The 15000-nt window shown below is 47.7% G+C and overlaps 1 protein-coding gene across 1 annotated transcript in view; it reads right to left on the minus strand.

Moving 5' to 3' along the window:
• si:dkey-82f1.1 (DENN domain-containing protein 2A) overlaps nt 1-15000 on the minus strand; it is a 40942-nt gene that overhangs the window by 21055 nt on the left and 4887 nt on the right. Inside the window, exon 2 of the mRNA XM_030365933.1 lies at nt 568-654. Within this exon, the coding sequence (XP_030221793.1) occupies nt 568-653 (86 nt within the window). The 5' untranslated portion in view covers nt 654. The remainder of the gene's footprint in view (nt 1-567; nt 655-15000) is intronic.

Consider the following 15000-nt stretch of genomic DNA (forward strand, 5'->3'; position numbering starts at 1 on the left):
CGGTCTGCCGAGGGGGCTTAACGACACATCTTGAGTCTGTCCTGAGTTAAGAGCGCAGTACAGAACTTAAGACGCGAAGCCTTGGGAGAGAAAATTGAATTTTCAAGGCCAGGAAGTGTGTCCTCGACAAAGGGGTGCAGGGACATGTTAAGATGTTATGATGATTGTTAATATGAAACTCTGGTTTGGGTATATAGCAAGGGAAAACATTGATGAATGAAGCCGACTTCGCTGGGGTGATTCAATGATCAATGGCCTCATTTAGGGAATGCTTAAATGAGGAGCACTGTTGTTTTGGAGCCCTTTATGTGCAGACGGGCATCATCAACAATGTTATGGCCCCAAACAAACTTGCACGCACGCACACACACACACGCACGCACACACTCGCACCCACACACACCCACACACACACACACACACCCATAAACACACACACAAGCACACACACACACACACACACACACACACACACACTCACACTCATAGATATAGACACGCCACATACAGGCACTGGATAATATTGATAACATAAGTTATTTGGAGGCGGGTCTTGTGTGTACCTACCCGTTGACTGATTGGTAGATACAGCTGTCAGTGTTTGTACAGAGCAGTAAGGCCGTCCCTCCAGTCATGGTGCTAGCAGCCGGCATCCTAGAGAAACACAGAGGGAAACAACATCAGTAAGTCGTCCTCCGGTTGGCCTAATATATAAAGGGGTCGTTTACAGTGGCAGCAGATCAACACCGTCTTTGAATGATGTGTGGAAGAGGTAAAAATGGTATTAAGTAACTGAGTTATGTCCTACTTGTGCTAGTGGGTAGAGCTATGGGTAAGCTCTTAAACGTTTATTTAGTCTGTTAGGATGTTTTTATCGTTTGGCTACATAATAAAACATTGTTGACAATCTATTATGGAGGCTGTATTTATAGACACTCATGCTCTTCATTTGGAGGAATGTCCGGGATGGGAAAGTCCACCAATAAGTTCACAAACAAACAATAACCATCTTTTGGAGCTCGATCCACCGGTGGGAGACCACATGAGCTTCTAAGTGCTACCATGACTCATCTTAGCCGTTAGCTTTTGATCATTTCCCAATAGTAATTGGAGGATACAGCTGTGAACTCACACTGCGGTCTAAGGCCTGTGTGGCGTTACAGAAGACCCACGCAAAAGTACTGGATACCGTAAATGAAGTCAAACCCTCACCCTTATCAGAGCAAAAGGGGATCTCCACTTTCACGCTTTATAGAAGTAGCGATAGGAAGGTTGTTGACATGCTATTCACGCAGTAGCGCTAGCTTCCTCGCAGGAGCCACACTTTTCTTCTTTTGCAATTTTGCGTTTTTGCACAAGGTTACGGTTCCACCTTAAACAATACCTTGTACTGCACATGTCTGTGTGTGTGTTTGTGTTTCTGTCTGTTTCTCTGCACGCCTGTGTTCTTCCCTGTATTCTCCCTCATTCTGTTCTTCGTACGATAAACAATGCCAGGGCTAGCACGCGGGGTAAACGCACGGCCAGTTTGCAGGCATTACTCGGTCCATCTGTCAAAAGGGCAATAAAAGCGGGGCCCTCTCGGAGCGAAGCTGAGCCCAATATAAGCCCTGGGTTGAACCAGAGTCCCTAATGCACCGCTATTCGCAGGGCTGAGCCCATAAACGCTGGTCAAGAGCTGGCATGGGTCTAGAGGCTGTGGAGGGAGTGCATGATTTGCCACAGGTGTTGTAGTAATGGGAAAGAGAGGTATAAATAGGTCAGGGGGGTTAACTTGTTCGCTGTATTGTGCATTTATTCACTCAAACATGTTCCCTTGTGGAGGGAAACATAAGCCTGCTTAATATAATAAAATAACCAGTCACTTGGTCTACTTCTGATGTGACTTGTGCGTTTGTGTGTTATCCAGATGTGGCACACACACACACACACACACACGCAGGCATGCACACATGCACACACACACAAACGCACACACACGCACACGCACTAACGGACACAGACACACATACACAAATGCACACACACACACACACACACACACACACACACACACACACACACACACACACACACACACACACACACACACAATTATCATAATAAAGGATGATTTTGGTACATATATATGTGGGAATAATGCTTGATATAGGTTCTGCCTGAATTCAGCCCCATAAAAGGCACAACGGTTTAACTGTGTTGAAAAGAACCTGACCTGTACTGTATGTTGTTTTTTTTTAAACATTTCCCTCTCACAGACTCTGCTCTGCAATAAATAGGCAACGTAAACTTACAGTCACATCTGATAAGGAAATCCACGACAGCTATACGTTGATCTTTGGTAGTTGAGCTCACTGCTCACATTACAGTGAGCCCCCTCTCCCCTGACCTTGTCTATTTTTCTCTCCCTCTTTCTCTTTCTTCTCTTTGTGTGTGTGTTGGTTGCCACCCCCTTACAACCCCCCAGAGAGAGAGAAAGAGAGAGAGAGAGAGAGAGAGAGAGAGAGAGAGAGAGAGAGAGAGAGAGAGAGAGAGAGAGAGAGAGAGAGAGAGAGAGAGAGAGAGAGAGAAATAGGCGGAGGGAGAGAGAGTGGGTAAAAAAGTGGGAGGACAAAGGGAGAGAGAGGGAGGGAGTAAGAGAGAGAGAGGGAGACACAGAGGCAGAGAGAGAGAGAGAGAGAGAGAGAGAGAGAGAGAGAGAGAGAGAGAGAGAGAGAGAGAGAGAGAGAGAGAGAGAGAGAGGGAGAGAGAGAGAGAGAGAACGAGGAGGAGGAGGGATAGATAGAGTGAATGAAAGAGTGTGAGGAAGGAGCGAGAGAGACAGGGAGGGAGTGAGAGAGGGAGAAGGAGTGGGAGAGAGATAAAGACAGGGAGGGGATAGAGAGGGGGTGGGAGAGGGAGAGGAGCAACGTGTTTCTGCGTCAGCCCTTCATCGCTCCGCGGCCCAAATGGTTTTCAGCTGTGAGGCGGGCGGCGGAGGTCACATGTTTGAGGGCGAACGGCAACATTTCTGCTTTTTAATAATAATAATAATTATTCTATGTTTCCAGCTTCTCCTTCTCTCTACTTAACCCCAATAGAAACCAAAGTGTAATGAGAAACCAGTGTGGTGTGGCTGTGTGTGTGTGTGTGTGTGTGTGTGTGTGTGTGTGTGTGTGTGTGTGTGTGTGTGTGTGTGTGTGTGTGTGTGTGTGTGTGTGTGTGTGTGTGTGGCGTGCGTGGGCCTGCATGAGTGCGTGCTTGCTTGAGTGCGTGCTTGCGTGTGTGCGTGCGTTTGTGTGTGTCCTGTGTGTGTGTGTGTGTGTGTGTGCGTGCTAGAGGATTTGAGTGTGAAAGGCCGAAGAATGTATGCAACCACTAAAAATAGTATGTTTTTACATGGTGTGTGTGTGTGTGTGGGGGGGGGGGGGGGGGGGGGGGATGTGCATATCACATGGACGGAGGCTGTGGGGTGGGTGGGGGGGGGAAGGGGGCGTGGCCTACATGTCAAGAGACAGGAAAGCGGATATTTGAGAGAATAATACAGATCTACTGTTACACTGTGAAAATAGTCGGGAGCCTCAAGGCTGTTTGCGGGCCCCATGGGGCCCCAGTGGAAGGCCCTGGTCTGTGCTGAGCTAACCAATGGAATCCTCCTCTCTCTTCAAGGGGCTGCTCGTCACTCGTGCACGGCTCTGTGACAGCCAGGGACGGCGGAGTGGATCGTTGTCGGCGCTGAGGTGCCGTCGCAGCACGCCTCGCCTTCTCACTCATGCCTGAGAGCCGCTGACCAAGAAGCCCTCTCTCTAGCTCTCACACACACCGGGACGCACAGACGCACGCGGGAATGCATGCGTTCGAACACACACACACAGCAACACAGGAACACACATGTGCATACAAGTACATGCACGTAAGCACACACATGGATGCACTGAAGTCACACACACACACATTTATTTTACACACACATACAAGGACACACATGCTTGCATTGACGCACGCAAGCACACACACACACTGCCACGCAGGGAGGAAAAGATACACACACACGCACACGCACGCATGCAAGCACACGCGCATACACACACAGATGCACTCACACACACACACACACATACACACAGGCCCACTCAAGCACACACACACACACATACACACACACACACACACATACACACACCACACACACACACACACACACACACACACACACACACACACACTGCCACTCATGCACACACACACCTGAGGCTCGTTCAAATCTGAATAAGAAAAACTGAATAAGAAAGCATCAATAAACCTGACAACATAGTAGGTTTTACAGCACACGGGCCCCATGGCAACAGCAGTGGTCAGCGGAGAAGCCTTGACTAAGACCCTTTGTCTCAGACGGCCATTGTTAACCCTGACCCCCGGAGCAAGATGGCCGAGGGGCCAAGGGAAGCCATCTGCTTGGCTCAATAAAAAAACATTACAAGGATGCGTGCGCCCCCAACGCCCCTTATGACCCCCGCCCCGCCCATCTCCTCCCTGTGGCCTTCAGCGGGACGTGTGATTGGCCGCTGGGAAAGGCTGCGCTTGGCACGGTACAGGAAGGGGAGAAGGAAGGGAATGTAGTTCAACAAGTGTAAGAGGATGGACGGGCATGTGAATGTATCGTCCAGAGCATGCGTTTCATAGTCATACATCAAGCTTATTATCCTATAGAAACAGGGTATATCTATTGATATAGATAAAGAGAGCGAATGAGGTGTACGTCTGATTGAAGTGTTCTTCGTAGTACACTGTGAAGGTCAAGGTAAATCAAGAGCAGGTAGGGGTAAGGTCATCAAGCAGGCCTACAGGAAGAATGCGGACAGTGGGGGTTCACATCCAGATCCCTTCAGCTGAGAGTCAGGCCTGAACACCCGACTAACTCAGAGGATCTGTCTACCAGGATAAATGAGCCACACATTAATCCCTCGCCATAAGGTCTGACCCAGGTTTTGGGCGGAGGGGGTGAGGTGATTGGTGTGGCTTGGGTTTTGGGACGGAAGGGGGACGGACCCTGATCTGAGCCCAAATTAGATGCAACAGTCTGGGTCAGGGCCAGGGCATCGGAGCCAAGCAGGGCCGTAGCACCAAATCCTGGGCCCCTATACTATAGGTACTGATGGGCCCCCCTGCGCCAGGTTGTTGACGGGGGGGGGGGGGAGCTGGCCAAAAGATAAAAAAAAACTTTTTTTTTTTTTTTTGGTCATGGACCCCCCTCTGCCTTGGGCCCCCCCCACAACTGTCCCCTTTGTCCCCGCAGTCCGACGGCCCTGGAGCCAAGCATCAGTTGCATAACAAACCATGGAGGAGATTCCTCTCAGTGTCCTAAATGGACACTTGATAGCCGGCGTCTTTTCTGGAGCTATAAACATAAACACACCAAGGCTCTGTTTAATTCTTTACCCTAATCACCCATCATACACACACACATGTACACACACACACACACACACACACACGTACATACACACACACACACACATAGACACACACACACACACACACACACACACAGACAGGCAGAGGGGGGGGGGGGGGTGGGTGGGTTGGTGTTGTTGTTCTGTTTGTCCATAAACTGTACAGATAATCTCCTTGAAATCCAACTAGACCCACGCTTCTAAGAATATACGGCTTGCTCGTCCAAATTAATGTCATGAGTCTGTCTGGGACGGATCCATGCCCAGCTGGTCTATGCTCTGTGTTGATGACTATGTGTTTTTGGTGTGTTATTTGTGTGTCGATTTTCTCCTTTTCCATTGCCTTGCTGACCTTATTTGAACTTATTTGTATTTTACATTCAATTTTTTTCTGTTTCTATTTTGAGCAGAGCAATTGTGACACAACATAAACAATGTTCTCTGAGATTAACGACGCTTTCTGAACTGCTGGTGGAGTAACCATCAGAGAATCTGGTGCAAACTGTATTGTTCCAAAGTGAATTGCACCGATTACAATCAAGGAGTGTTTCTTGGCCCATGAAATATGACTAAATGGGTGTGATTAGAATGTCTTGTCTCACTTCCTAAAGCACCATCAAGACTTCTGTGTTTCGCTGACGGCCGTACAATATCCATTTACTGTTTGTCATAAACTGTAAGTTAAAATGACGTTCTTAGCAATGAAATGATTGAGCCATTTATTTTACAGAAAGAACAGAACTGGGCACTCCCTATAAAAACGGAATTGTGTTCACAATGAGCTTTTATACTTTTAATGCTGCGTCTTTGGCCTGATGTGTTATCTTGACTGTGCGCTCTTCACTGAATCCAAGGAATAGTTTCTTCTTCACATGGTTTAACATCCTAACAACAGGGGCCATGATGTTAATAAATGAACAGTATTTGGATGACAAATGTAAACTCATCAAAGTGAGTCCACAGATTTGTGAAAGCCGCTTCAATCAAAGTGTATACACACAAAATATATCCTTGTGATATGTCTGGGAGTTGACTGGACGGCGCTCTTCCAATTGCTAATGATGGTCAAAGGCATCACTGTAGTGATTGTGTATGTATGCGTGTGTGTGTTTGTGTGTATGTGCGTGTGCTTGTGTGTGTGTGTGTGTGTGTGTGTGTGTGATTGCGTGTGTGCCTGTTTGTGTGTTTGTGCGTGTGTGCCTGTGTGTGTGTGTGTGCGTGCGTGTGTGTGCGCGTGTGTGCGCACATATGCGCGAGCGCGCGTGTGTGTGGCGTGCACATATGCATGTGTGTATTTGGGTCTGTATGTGTGTGAGATATGGGGGAGAGACAGCAGTGCTTCCAGGGGCTTCATCAGAATCTCGGGGGCAGACGTCATTGAGCTAGCTAGCTCATGGCTAGCTGCTCTCCTTCCACTGCTCTGTAACTCTTAAGCTTAGGCCTGTCTGCTCCCCTCCACAGCTGCTTCCGATAAAGACTTCATCATCATCATCATCATCATCATCATCATCATCATCATCATCATCCCCTTCCAACCTCCTGTCCCACTGTACCTTAAGCCCATCCCCGCAACACAACACACACACACACACACACACACACACACACACACCCACACACACCCACACAAACACACACACACACACATACACACACACATGCACACACACACACACACACACACACACAGATTAGCACACACACACTTACACACATACACACAAAAGATCCAACAGGGAACACCATGACATCATCAGACCTGGCTATTTTCCCTCCTCTCTCTCTCTTCCTTCAACAGCCCTTTCCTCGCTATCTGTCCCTGTTGTAGGATTTATTTAATTTAGTCTTCCTCCTTTCTTTCTCTCTTTCCTTCCTTCTTCCCCGCTGTTTCGTCGGGCTAAACACACCTAAAAAGGACAAGTGGAGCTTGCACAGAACAACAACAAACGCCACAGATATCCCCTTTATCAAGTCCTTCAGGACGTTCAACCCCAAGCGCAGGGCATGCAGGCCGCCCAGCCATGCATTCATAAACACGCCATGGTCCAGCTCACTTCCACTCACACACTAAGGGGAACTGGGAGATCTTGGCCGCAATACATGGTTTGATAAACACAAAGGGACATGTATTAAACCATGTCGTTTCCTCTTGTTTCCCCGCTCTGAGGCTAATGAGAGGGTTTCCCTCCTCCCGCGTGAAGCTTCATTTGAGCACATGGCAAAGCTTTGCCTGCAGTTGATTTAACGCACCACTTCACTGTTGAGCAAAACCTCCCGTGTTTGTTCCTTATCACAACGGGAGGGATGTATTTGTAGGGGTTAGACACTCTTGGCGTCTCTTTCTTCTTCAATAAATAAGAATGAAGGGATGGAAGGAAGGAGGGAAGACGTGATGTGGGACTGAGGGAGGAAGTAGGGATGGTAGGTCAGAAGGAGATGGGCAAATAAACAATGGAATTGTATCTGGGCTCAGCAAGTTCTCATATAATTCCTGTCCCCTTTTTTCTCTCTCTCTCTCTCTCTCTCTCTCTCTCTCTCTCTCTCTCTCTCTCTCTCTCTCTCTCTCTCTCTCTCTCTCTCTCTCTCTCTCTCTCTCTCTCTCTCTCTCTTTCTCTCTCTCTCTCCCTCTCCCCCTCTCCCCTTCTCTCTCTCTCTCTCTCTATCCTGTTCAGGGCCCCTGCTGCTTTCCCAAGCTGATTCCATAGCAGAGCCTTGGACCCCAGCCAAGCAGGCCAACCCTGTGTGTGTGTGTGTGTGTGTGTGTGTGTGTGTGTGTGTGTGTGTGTGTGTGTGTGTGTGTGTGTGTGTGTGTGTGTGTGTGTGTGTGTGTGTGTGTGTGTGTGTGTGTGTGTGTGTGTGTGTGTGTGTGTGTGTCTGTGTGCGTGTATGAGTATGTGTGTGTGATTGTCTCTGTGTGTGTTTGTGTGTGTCTGTTTGTGTGTGTGTGTGTGTGTGTGCCTGTGAGAATGTTTGCATCGGAGTGTGCGTGCACATATGTGTGTTGGTGTGTGGATGTGTGCGTGTGTGTGTGGCTGTATCATCTCACTCAACTTCACATCATAGGAGCTCTGCCGCGGCTCCATTCCTCACTCTCTCCGCTCCCTTTCTTGTGTTTGCAGACCTCGCAGACACGTTGCCCTTTTTCACGCACATACATCCCGTCCACACACTAACGTACACATTTACTGGTTGAATGAAAGACCTGTTACAACATGGCTCTCACGGCAACCAACTGTATGCGGCTCACACACGCACACACATGCGCACACACACACGTACACACACGTGTGCGCACACGCACTGGAGGTGCACACACAAACACACACACGCACGCAAAAAAACACACACACACACACACACACAGATACACACACAAACACCTTTATACACACAAACGCACAAGCAAGCTCTCGCTCTCTCTCTCTCTCTCTCTCTCTCTCTCTCCCTCTCTCTCTCTCTCTCTCTGTTCCTCTCCCTCACAGACTAGCACATACTGATAAAAGCCTCTTCTTGGTGGGTCGTGTCCTGTTAACACTCACTGTACCCCACAGGCTCCAGGAACTCTCTTCCTCCATTGTTAAGGAACCGCGGCACGGCATCAAAATTAGCTTTCGGCCGCAAAACCAGACAGACAGGAACTGAGAGGGAGGGGGGCAGTAGAAAACACAATACAGCAAACAATCAATTTCTCCACGACATGTTTTGTCTCTTTTTCCCTCTCTGTCGTTAACTCGTTGCTAAATATACCGCTCCTATCCATAGGCCGATGGGTAGGAGCGGTATATTTAGCGGCTGAGTCAGCGCCACACACAGCGTTTCTGATTATTATTGCGTGTTTTTCTTCTATCGCGTTCTGTTCTATACAGACGTGAGGGCCTTCGGCCCAGAGTGCGTACAACTGTCTGCGTCCCAAGGGCCGGGCTGAAGGAGGGATCCAAATATGTACAAACAAGCAGACCAACCATAAACCCATAAAGGGGCTCCTGAGAGCCTCTGTGGTTTCGGCTGTTGCGCGGGGACAGCAAAAACAACCCACAAACTAACTGCTTCCGACGTTTTAATATGCCACTTCTGTTAAGAGGCAAGATTCAGGATGTATTTGCCAAATGCAACATCGTGCGGTAAAACATGTTGTGCATTCCCACAATAAACAAAAGAAAAATTAAAGATGTAATTGAAAAATAGATTACCTAACTGAAATAAATAATCAAAATTGAAATCAGAAGATTGCTATAATGGAAGATGTGATGAAAGACGTTAATTAATCTGAGTGTAGTGATTAGGTGTGTTGATTGTTTTGAGAGAAAGCAGACCGCAAGAGAAAACCTATTCTGCTCTGTTCGTTTTTTAGCCTTTTTATTTTTACCACAGGGAACTTGTAGAGAAAGCAGGAAGAGGTTTTAAGATGTAGTAATGTTTAATGTCAATAATGGGGCATAGGCGGTTCTTAATGTCAATAATGTTTACATTAACATTCTGAATTTACATTTCTAATATTCATATTGGGTATCTATCTTCAGCATATAATATCTACAGTTTAATTCCTATTAATGTCCTTCACTTCTGCTGTGACCCTCACATTTCCTGTTTTTGATTTCTAAAAGTGCATTGTGTATCTCTTATCTTAGCATTTTTGGAACTTGAATCATAGGGTCAAAGCGCAGAAAAACCCTAAACAGTCAGCAACATTTGCCTTCCTAACGCAAAGACATGCCAAGACAAAAAAACCTTATTGAATTGTTCATACTTTAAATGGGGAAGTCTTATCTCTTTGAACTTCGCATTCTACATCCCGTTGAAATGGTGCACTGAGAAACAAATAATATATTCATGTCTATTATACAAGCAACAAGTATGTTAGCCACAAGTTCTGTCTTGAACGTATTTGATAGAACAAAGGGTATGGAAAGAAAAGTATTGCTATATTGCATGATACTAATGTATTTATATGGCAAAAATAGACTACCCGAATTAGCTTTAAAAAGTTTCTCACCAAAAGCACCAACCTTCGGGACCCACTTACTCGTTGAATAGACATTGATTTAATTGAAGAAGTTGAAACTTTTCAAAACTCTTTAAACGGGGAACTGAACTTCAGCGGGACAATAAGAGAAAACACCAAAACACCATTTCCCAAACTAGCCTGAATCCATCTCAATGAGGTGGAACGGGAGAATGGCGAGGGCAGAATAAAGACAGGATCATTCAGCCGATACAAACACCACCAACAACCTCAGAGGGCCCAGACAAAGGAACGAAACGGGAGGATGAATCAGGCAGAACAAACAAACCCCTTTCTCTTCTTCCCCCCATCTGGGAAACGGTGTCGCGTAACATCCCCTCTCCCGCAAAGGCAGGGGAAGGGGGGACGGGTGGATGGGTAGGGGGGGGGGGGGGGGGGGGGGGGGGGGGGGGGGCATCTGCTTTTTTCAAAACCCCAAAAGTCACAAGATGCATCAGGCCTCTCTTGTCTCCGTAGAGGAACATACAACAAGCCAACCTGGATTAATGTACGGCTGCTGCCCCCGTCCCAATGTGCTACCAATTACGGCTCTGGCTCCAGTGTGAGGGGTCCATGCCAGAGCTGGCCCCCCCCTGGACCCCCCCCGCCCCCCCGCCCTACATAACCCAGGAGATTCCCTCACACTGCCAGAGACATCCAGACAGCCAGAGGGGGCGCCAAAATGTTATGTACTTCATTGAAAACCGCTTCTTTCGTTTTTATTTTTTACTGTTCGTGGCGCCCCCCATGTGATTTGGCGCCCCCCACAAATATGGCACCCCGGGCGGCTGCCCGGTTCGCCCGTGCCTAAAACCGCCACTGCTCCATGTTTAAGACGAAAGCTTTCTAATGGAATTCGACTCTGAGCTAACCTGATAGATACATTCTAAGGCGGATACTTCTTCTCAGAAACATCGGACACGCAACCCCGTAGAAGTCTTATGAGATATAAGACCTGAACGATCGTTGGCAGACCAATGGAAAACAAAACGCACCCTCGAAGAACTGCCCCGCTGTGTTTGGTGGTAAGTAATACATTCCAAAAAGGCCGGGGCAATTATACCAAACCACAGGTAATAACAACAACTAAGCCCCACTCTCGGGAACACACGCTTTCATGATACACACGCACGCACACACATACACACAACACACACACACACTCACACACACACACACACACACACACACACACACACACACACACACACACACATACTTGCCCGCACAAAAGCCAACATGAAAGAAAGTCGGCGTGCTTTACAACCATCACAATACCTAACCTGGCCACCGTGGACAGCAGCACCCATGGGAGACCAGGGTGTCACTTAATCCACTAAAGCGCCCTGCTTGGTTGGATAATGTTCGTCTGGCGGACCTGTGTTTACAGATCAACACCCATATCAGATTGTGTGGGAAACACAAGGTGAGCAGCGCAGCACAACTTTGAAGGACAATACATCGTAACCGTCTCTATTGGCGTCACCAAAACATCCATTACTCATATCATTGGTCAAAATGTATTTCATGGGCAGAGTCTGCCAAAGAGCATTCAGCGTGAGCACTCCTGCCCACGAATGTGAAAAATGCCAATACAGTGCTTTCGTCTTTGTGATCAGACATTTTGTGCAGTACTTGTATGACGATTCACTGTACTCACAGTTTTGTCCCCATACTCCGTACTGACAGACCCACACAGGTTCCAAAAGCGGAAAGCCTATATTGTCATTGTTTACATTTGTGGCAGGCGCCTGGCAAAATGCTTTTCGAGTAGAATCTGTACATTTGTTCAAGGATTTTTGCAAATATAGGTAAAGGATGTTTCGGTGAAGCCAAGAGAGACGACGGCTATGATGCCTTGGTCCCCCAGACCGCCTCTGTCCTTTAGGGCAGAGCTACAGCTCTCTTCAACATTACTAACATTATTCTCCGAGATCCGGATCACATTTCATCCCGGCCCCAGCTGAAGAAGAGCCCCCGTGCCAAAGTCCTCCTCTCTACTCTCTCTTCCTGTGTCTCCTATGGTCTGTCCCTCGCCCCCGTCTCCTCCTCCACAAGCTGTTCACGCGCTCCACATGAGAACTCCCAGCGGATGTCCCTCTGTCCCGTCCTGCCTCATCCCTCGCACGACCCGGCCCCCTGAAAACAGATTTTTATAATTCTCACTCCTGCTCCCAGGGGTGGGGGGAGGGGGAGAGGGAGAGAGAGCTTGGGAACGTTGTCTTCCGGAGTTTTGAACTCCAGATGCAACAAGAGAGAGAGGCAGGGCTGGGTGACGTCAAATCTTGTGATTTTCCTTGGTTTTGTTTGATGGTCTTGACCATCCACACAGTGTTTGATTGGCGGCTGTGAACCAGGTCGACACGTTGTACAGTACAGTACACTCACTCTCTCTCTCTCTCTCTCTCTCTCTCTCTCTCCCTCTCTCTCTCTCTCTCTCTCTCTCTCTCTCTCTCTCTCTCTCCCTCTCTCTCTCTCTCTCTCTCTCTCTCTCTCTCTCTCTCTCCATCTAAAGCGTTTGAAGCTTCAGGCTCTATGGCTTTGTGAAGGCCTGCAAGTGGCAATAATACGCATCACTGCTTTTCGTCCGTAGCTGAAACTTAACCCCCAGCAACAGAGGGTGAACCGACGGATAGTCCAGCCTGCCTCATAAACATATGGAGGGGGTTTACGGACATATGGCTTTGATGACCAGTGTTAACCTGCAAGCTTTCCATTACGAGACTCGCTGATCCTCAGAGGGCAGCAGGACTGTACTCCCCCACCAGTATACCCCAACGCTGTATCAGTGAAGTCTAAAGGGTCTGGCTGTCTGAGGTTGGTTACCCCTTGGTTAGCCCATCCATGGCCTAATGTTTGCTATTGTATCACAACAAAGTAATAGCGTGTAGATTTAAAGGTCTTTCAAAAGAGACCACGTAACGGTAGAAAGCTGACCCATTTTAAATGGATGTCTAATCCATGGCTGTCTAAGGAAGGGCAAACTGAAGACAAAAAAAACCAACAGGAGGTCTCTTTAAAGTATTCAACTCTCATTCTCCTCTTAGCGTGGAGCAGATCAGAGCTGATAGCGGGTACTTATATTGCGATCATAACCCGTAGCCTGGAGACAGGCAAAGACCCAACTGCCACTTTCCTCGCTCTAAGACGCCACAAGACGTGTTTAAATGTGATCCAGCCCGATTGCCGTCTGCAGTGCGTCTGCTCTATGCGTTCATTAAGTCGTTACACTCAGGGGCACTGTTTAAAAACACATTGTTCTTTAAAGAGAGACTTTCTAATTGACAGGTAATCAATATCCCCTTCTCCTCCACGTCACAGAGTCATTCAAAGAGATTCCTTCACCAAATGTTTGAGGTTATGAGATGACATGTTCGATATAAGATTCAATGTTGTGAATGCCTTCACAACAATCTCCAACACAAGCCGATTTCCCCAGCGGTGAAATCAGGCCTGCATGGAGGTTTCAGTTGACCGGATGATTAATCATGTGTTCATAATTATTGGGCAGAACAAATGTCCTGTATCCAATATCCCACTGACTCACACACACGCACAAAAGCCAGAATACGGCAAAAATACGCACAAGAGAGGGATTTTCTCAGTTTAGTTTGGCCTTGGGACGAGGCACGGCGAGGGGAGCGTGCATCAATGGAGTGTGTCCCAACTCCTCACATAGCCACTCAGTGCCTCTTCAGCACAAGGCTGTCAGCTTCGCATCCAAATGAACACATTCCTTCCAGGCCTGCCGCCTGCCAAAGTCTCGACTCTCATAACCACGGTGGTGATGTTTGTGTGTGTGTGAACGAGAGTGTGTAGCACTCTCTGCACTGTGCACTCGAGTGCTCCATTCTCAAAAGCAAAGGTGCTTTAAGTGTGTATAATATCTACCGTTTGTTGGACACTGTTATATGAAGCCGTCTTACACTACCACGAGTGCATTCATTACCTTTTCAGCGTCCGTGGGATTCGAACCCCAAAACCTTGGCCCGTGTTATTGCCACGGTCAGGCCGTTAAACGCTTTGAAATGACATTACAACCAAAGTCACGCTGAGAGTGATCGTATCCATGGCTACTGGCTAGCCGCGAGGCCACCAAGTAGCATCCCCTCATCTAACATCCACAGTATTTCCCTGGTTCTACCGGTGGTGTGGCAGCATGGACATGAGTGAACTGTACTGTGGTGTGGTTATGTCTGTCATCATGAATCACAGCACCGCTTTCTGCTTGGATTCAGCTTGAATGCAGTTCAGAACCGGGGAGAAACTGAGAAGAACCACCCAGTAGGAAAAAAGGCATCTTGACTGCAGCTGGCACATGTTGGACTGTGTGTGTTTGTGTATGTGTGTGTGTGTGTGTGTGTGTGTGTGTGTGTGTGTGTGTGTGTGTGTGTGTGTGTGTGTGTGTGTGTGTGTGTGTGTGTGTGTGTGTGTGTGTGTGTGTGTGTGTAAGTATGAGTATGAGTATGAGTATGGGTATGTTTGTGAGAGAGAGAGAGAGAGAGAGAGAGAGAGAGAGAGAGAGAGAGAGAGAGAGAGAGAGAGAGAGAGAGATTGTTTAAACAT

Source organism: Gadus morhua, chromosome 9, assembly GCF_902167405.1.
Source record: "Gadus morhua chromosome 9, gadMor3.0, whole genome shotgun sequence".
Lineage (NCBI taxonomy): Eukaryota > Metazoa > Chordata > Actinopteri > Gadiformes > Gadidae > Gadus > Gadus morhua.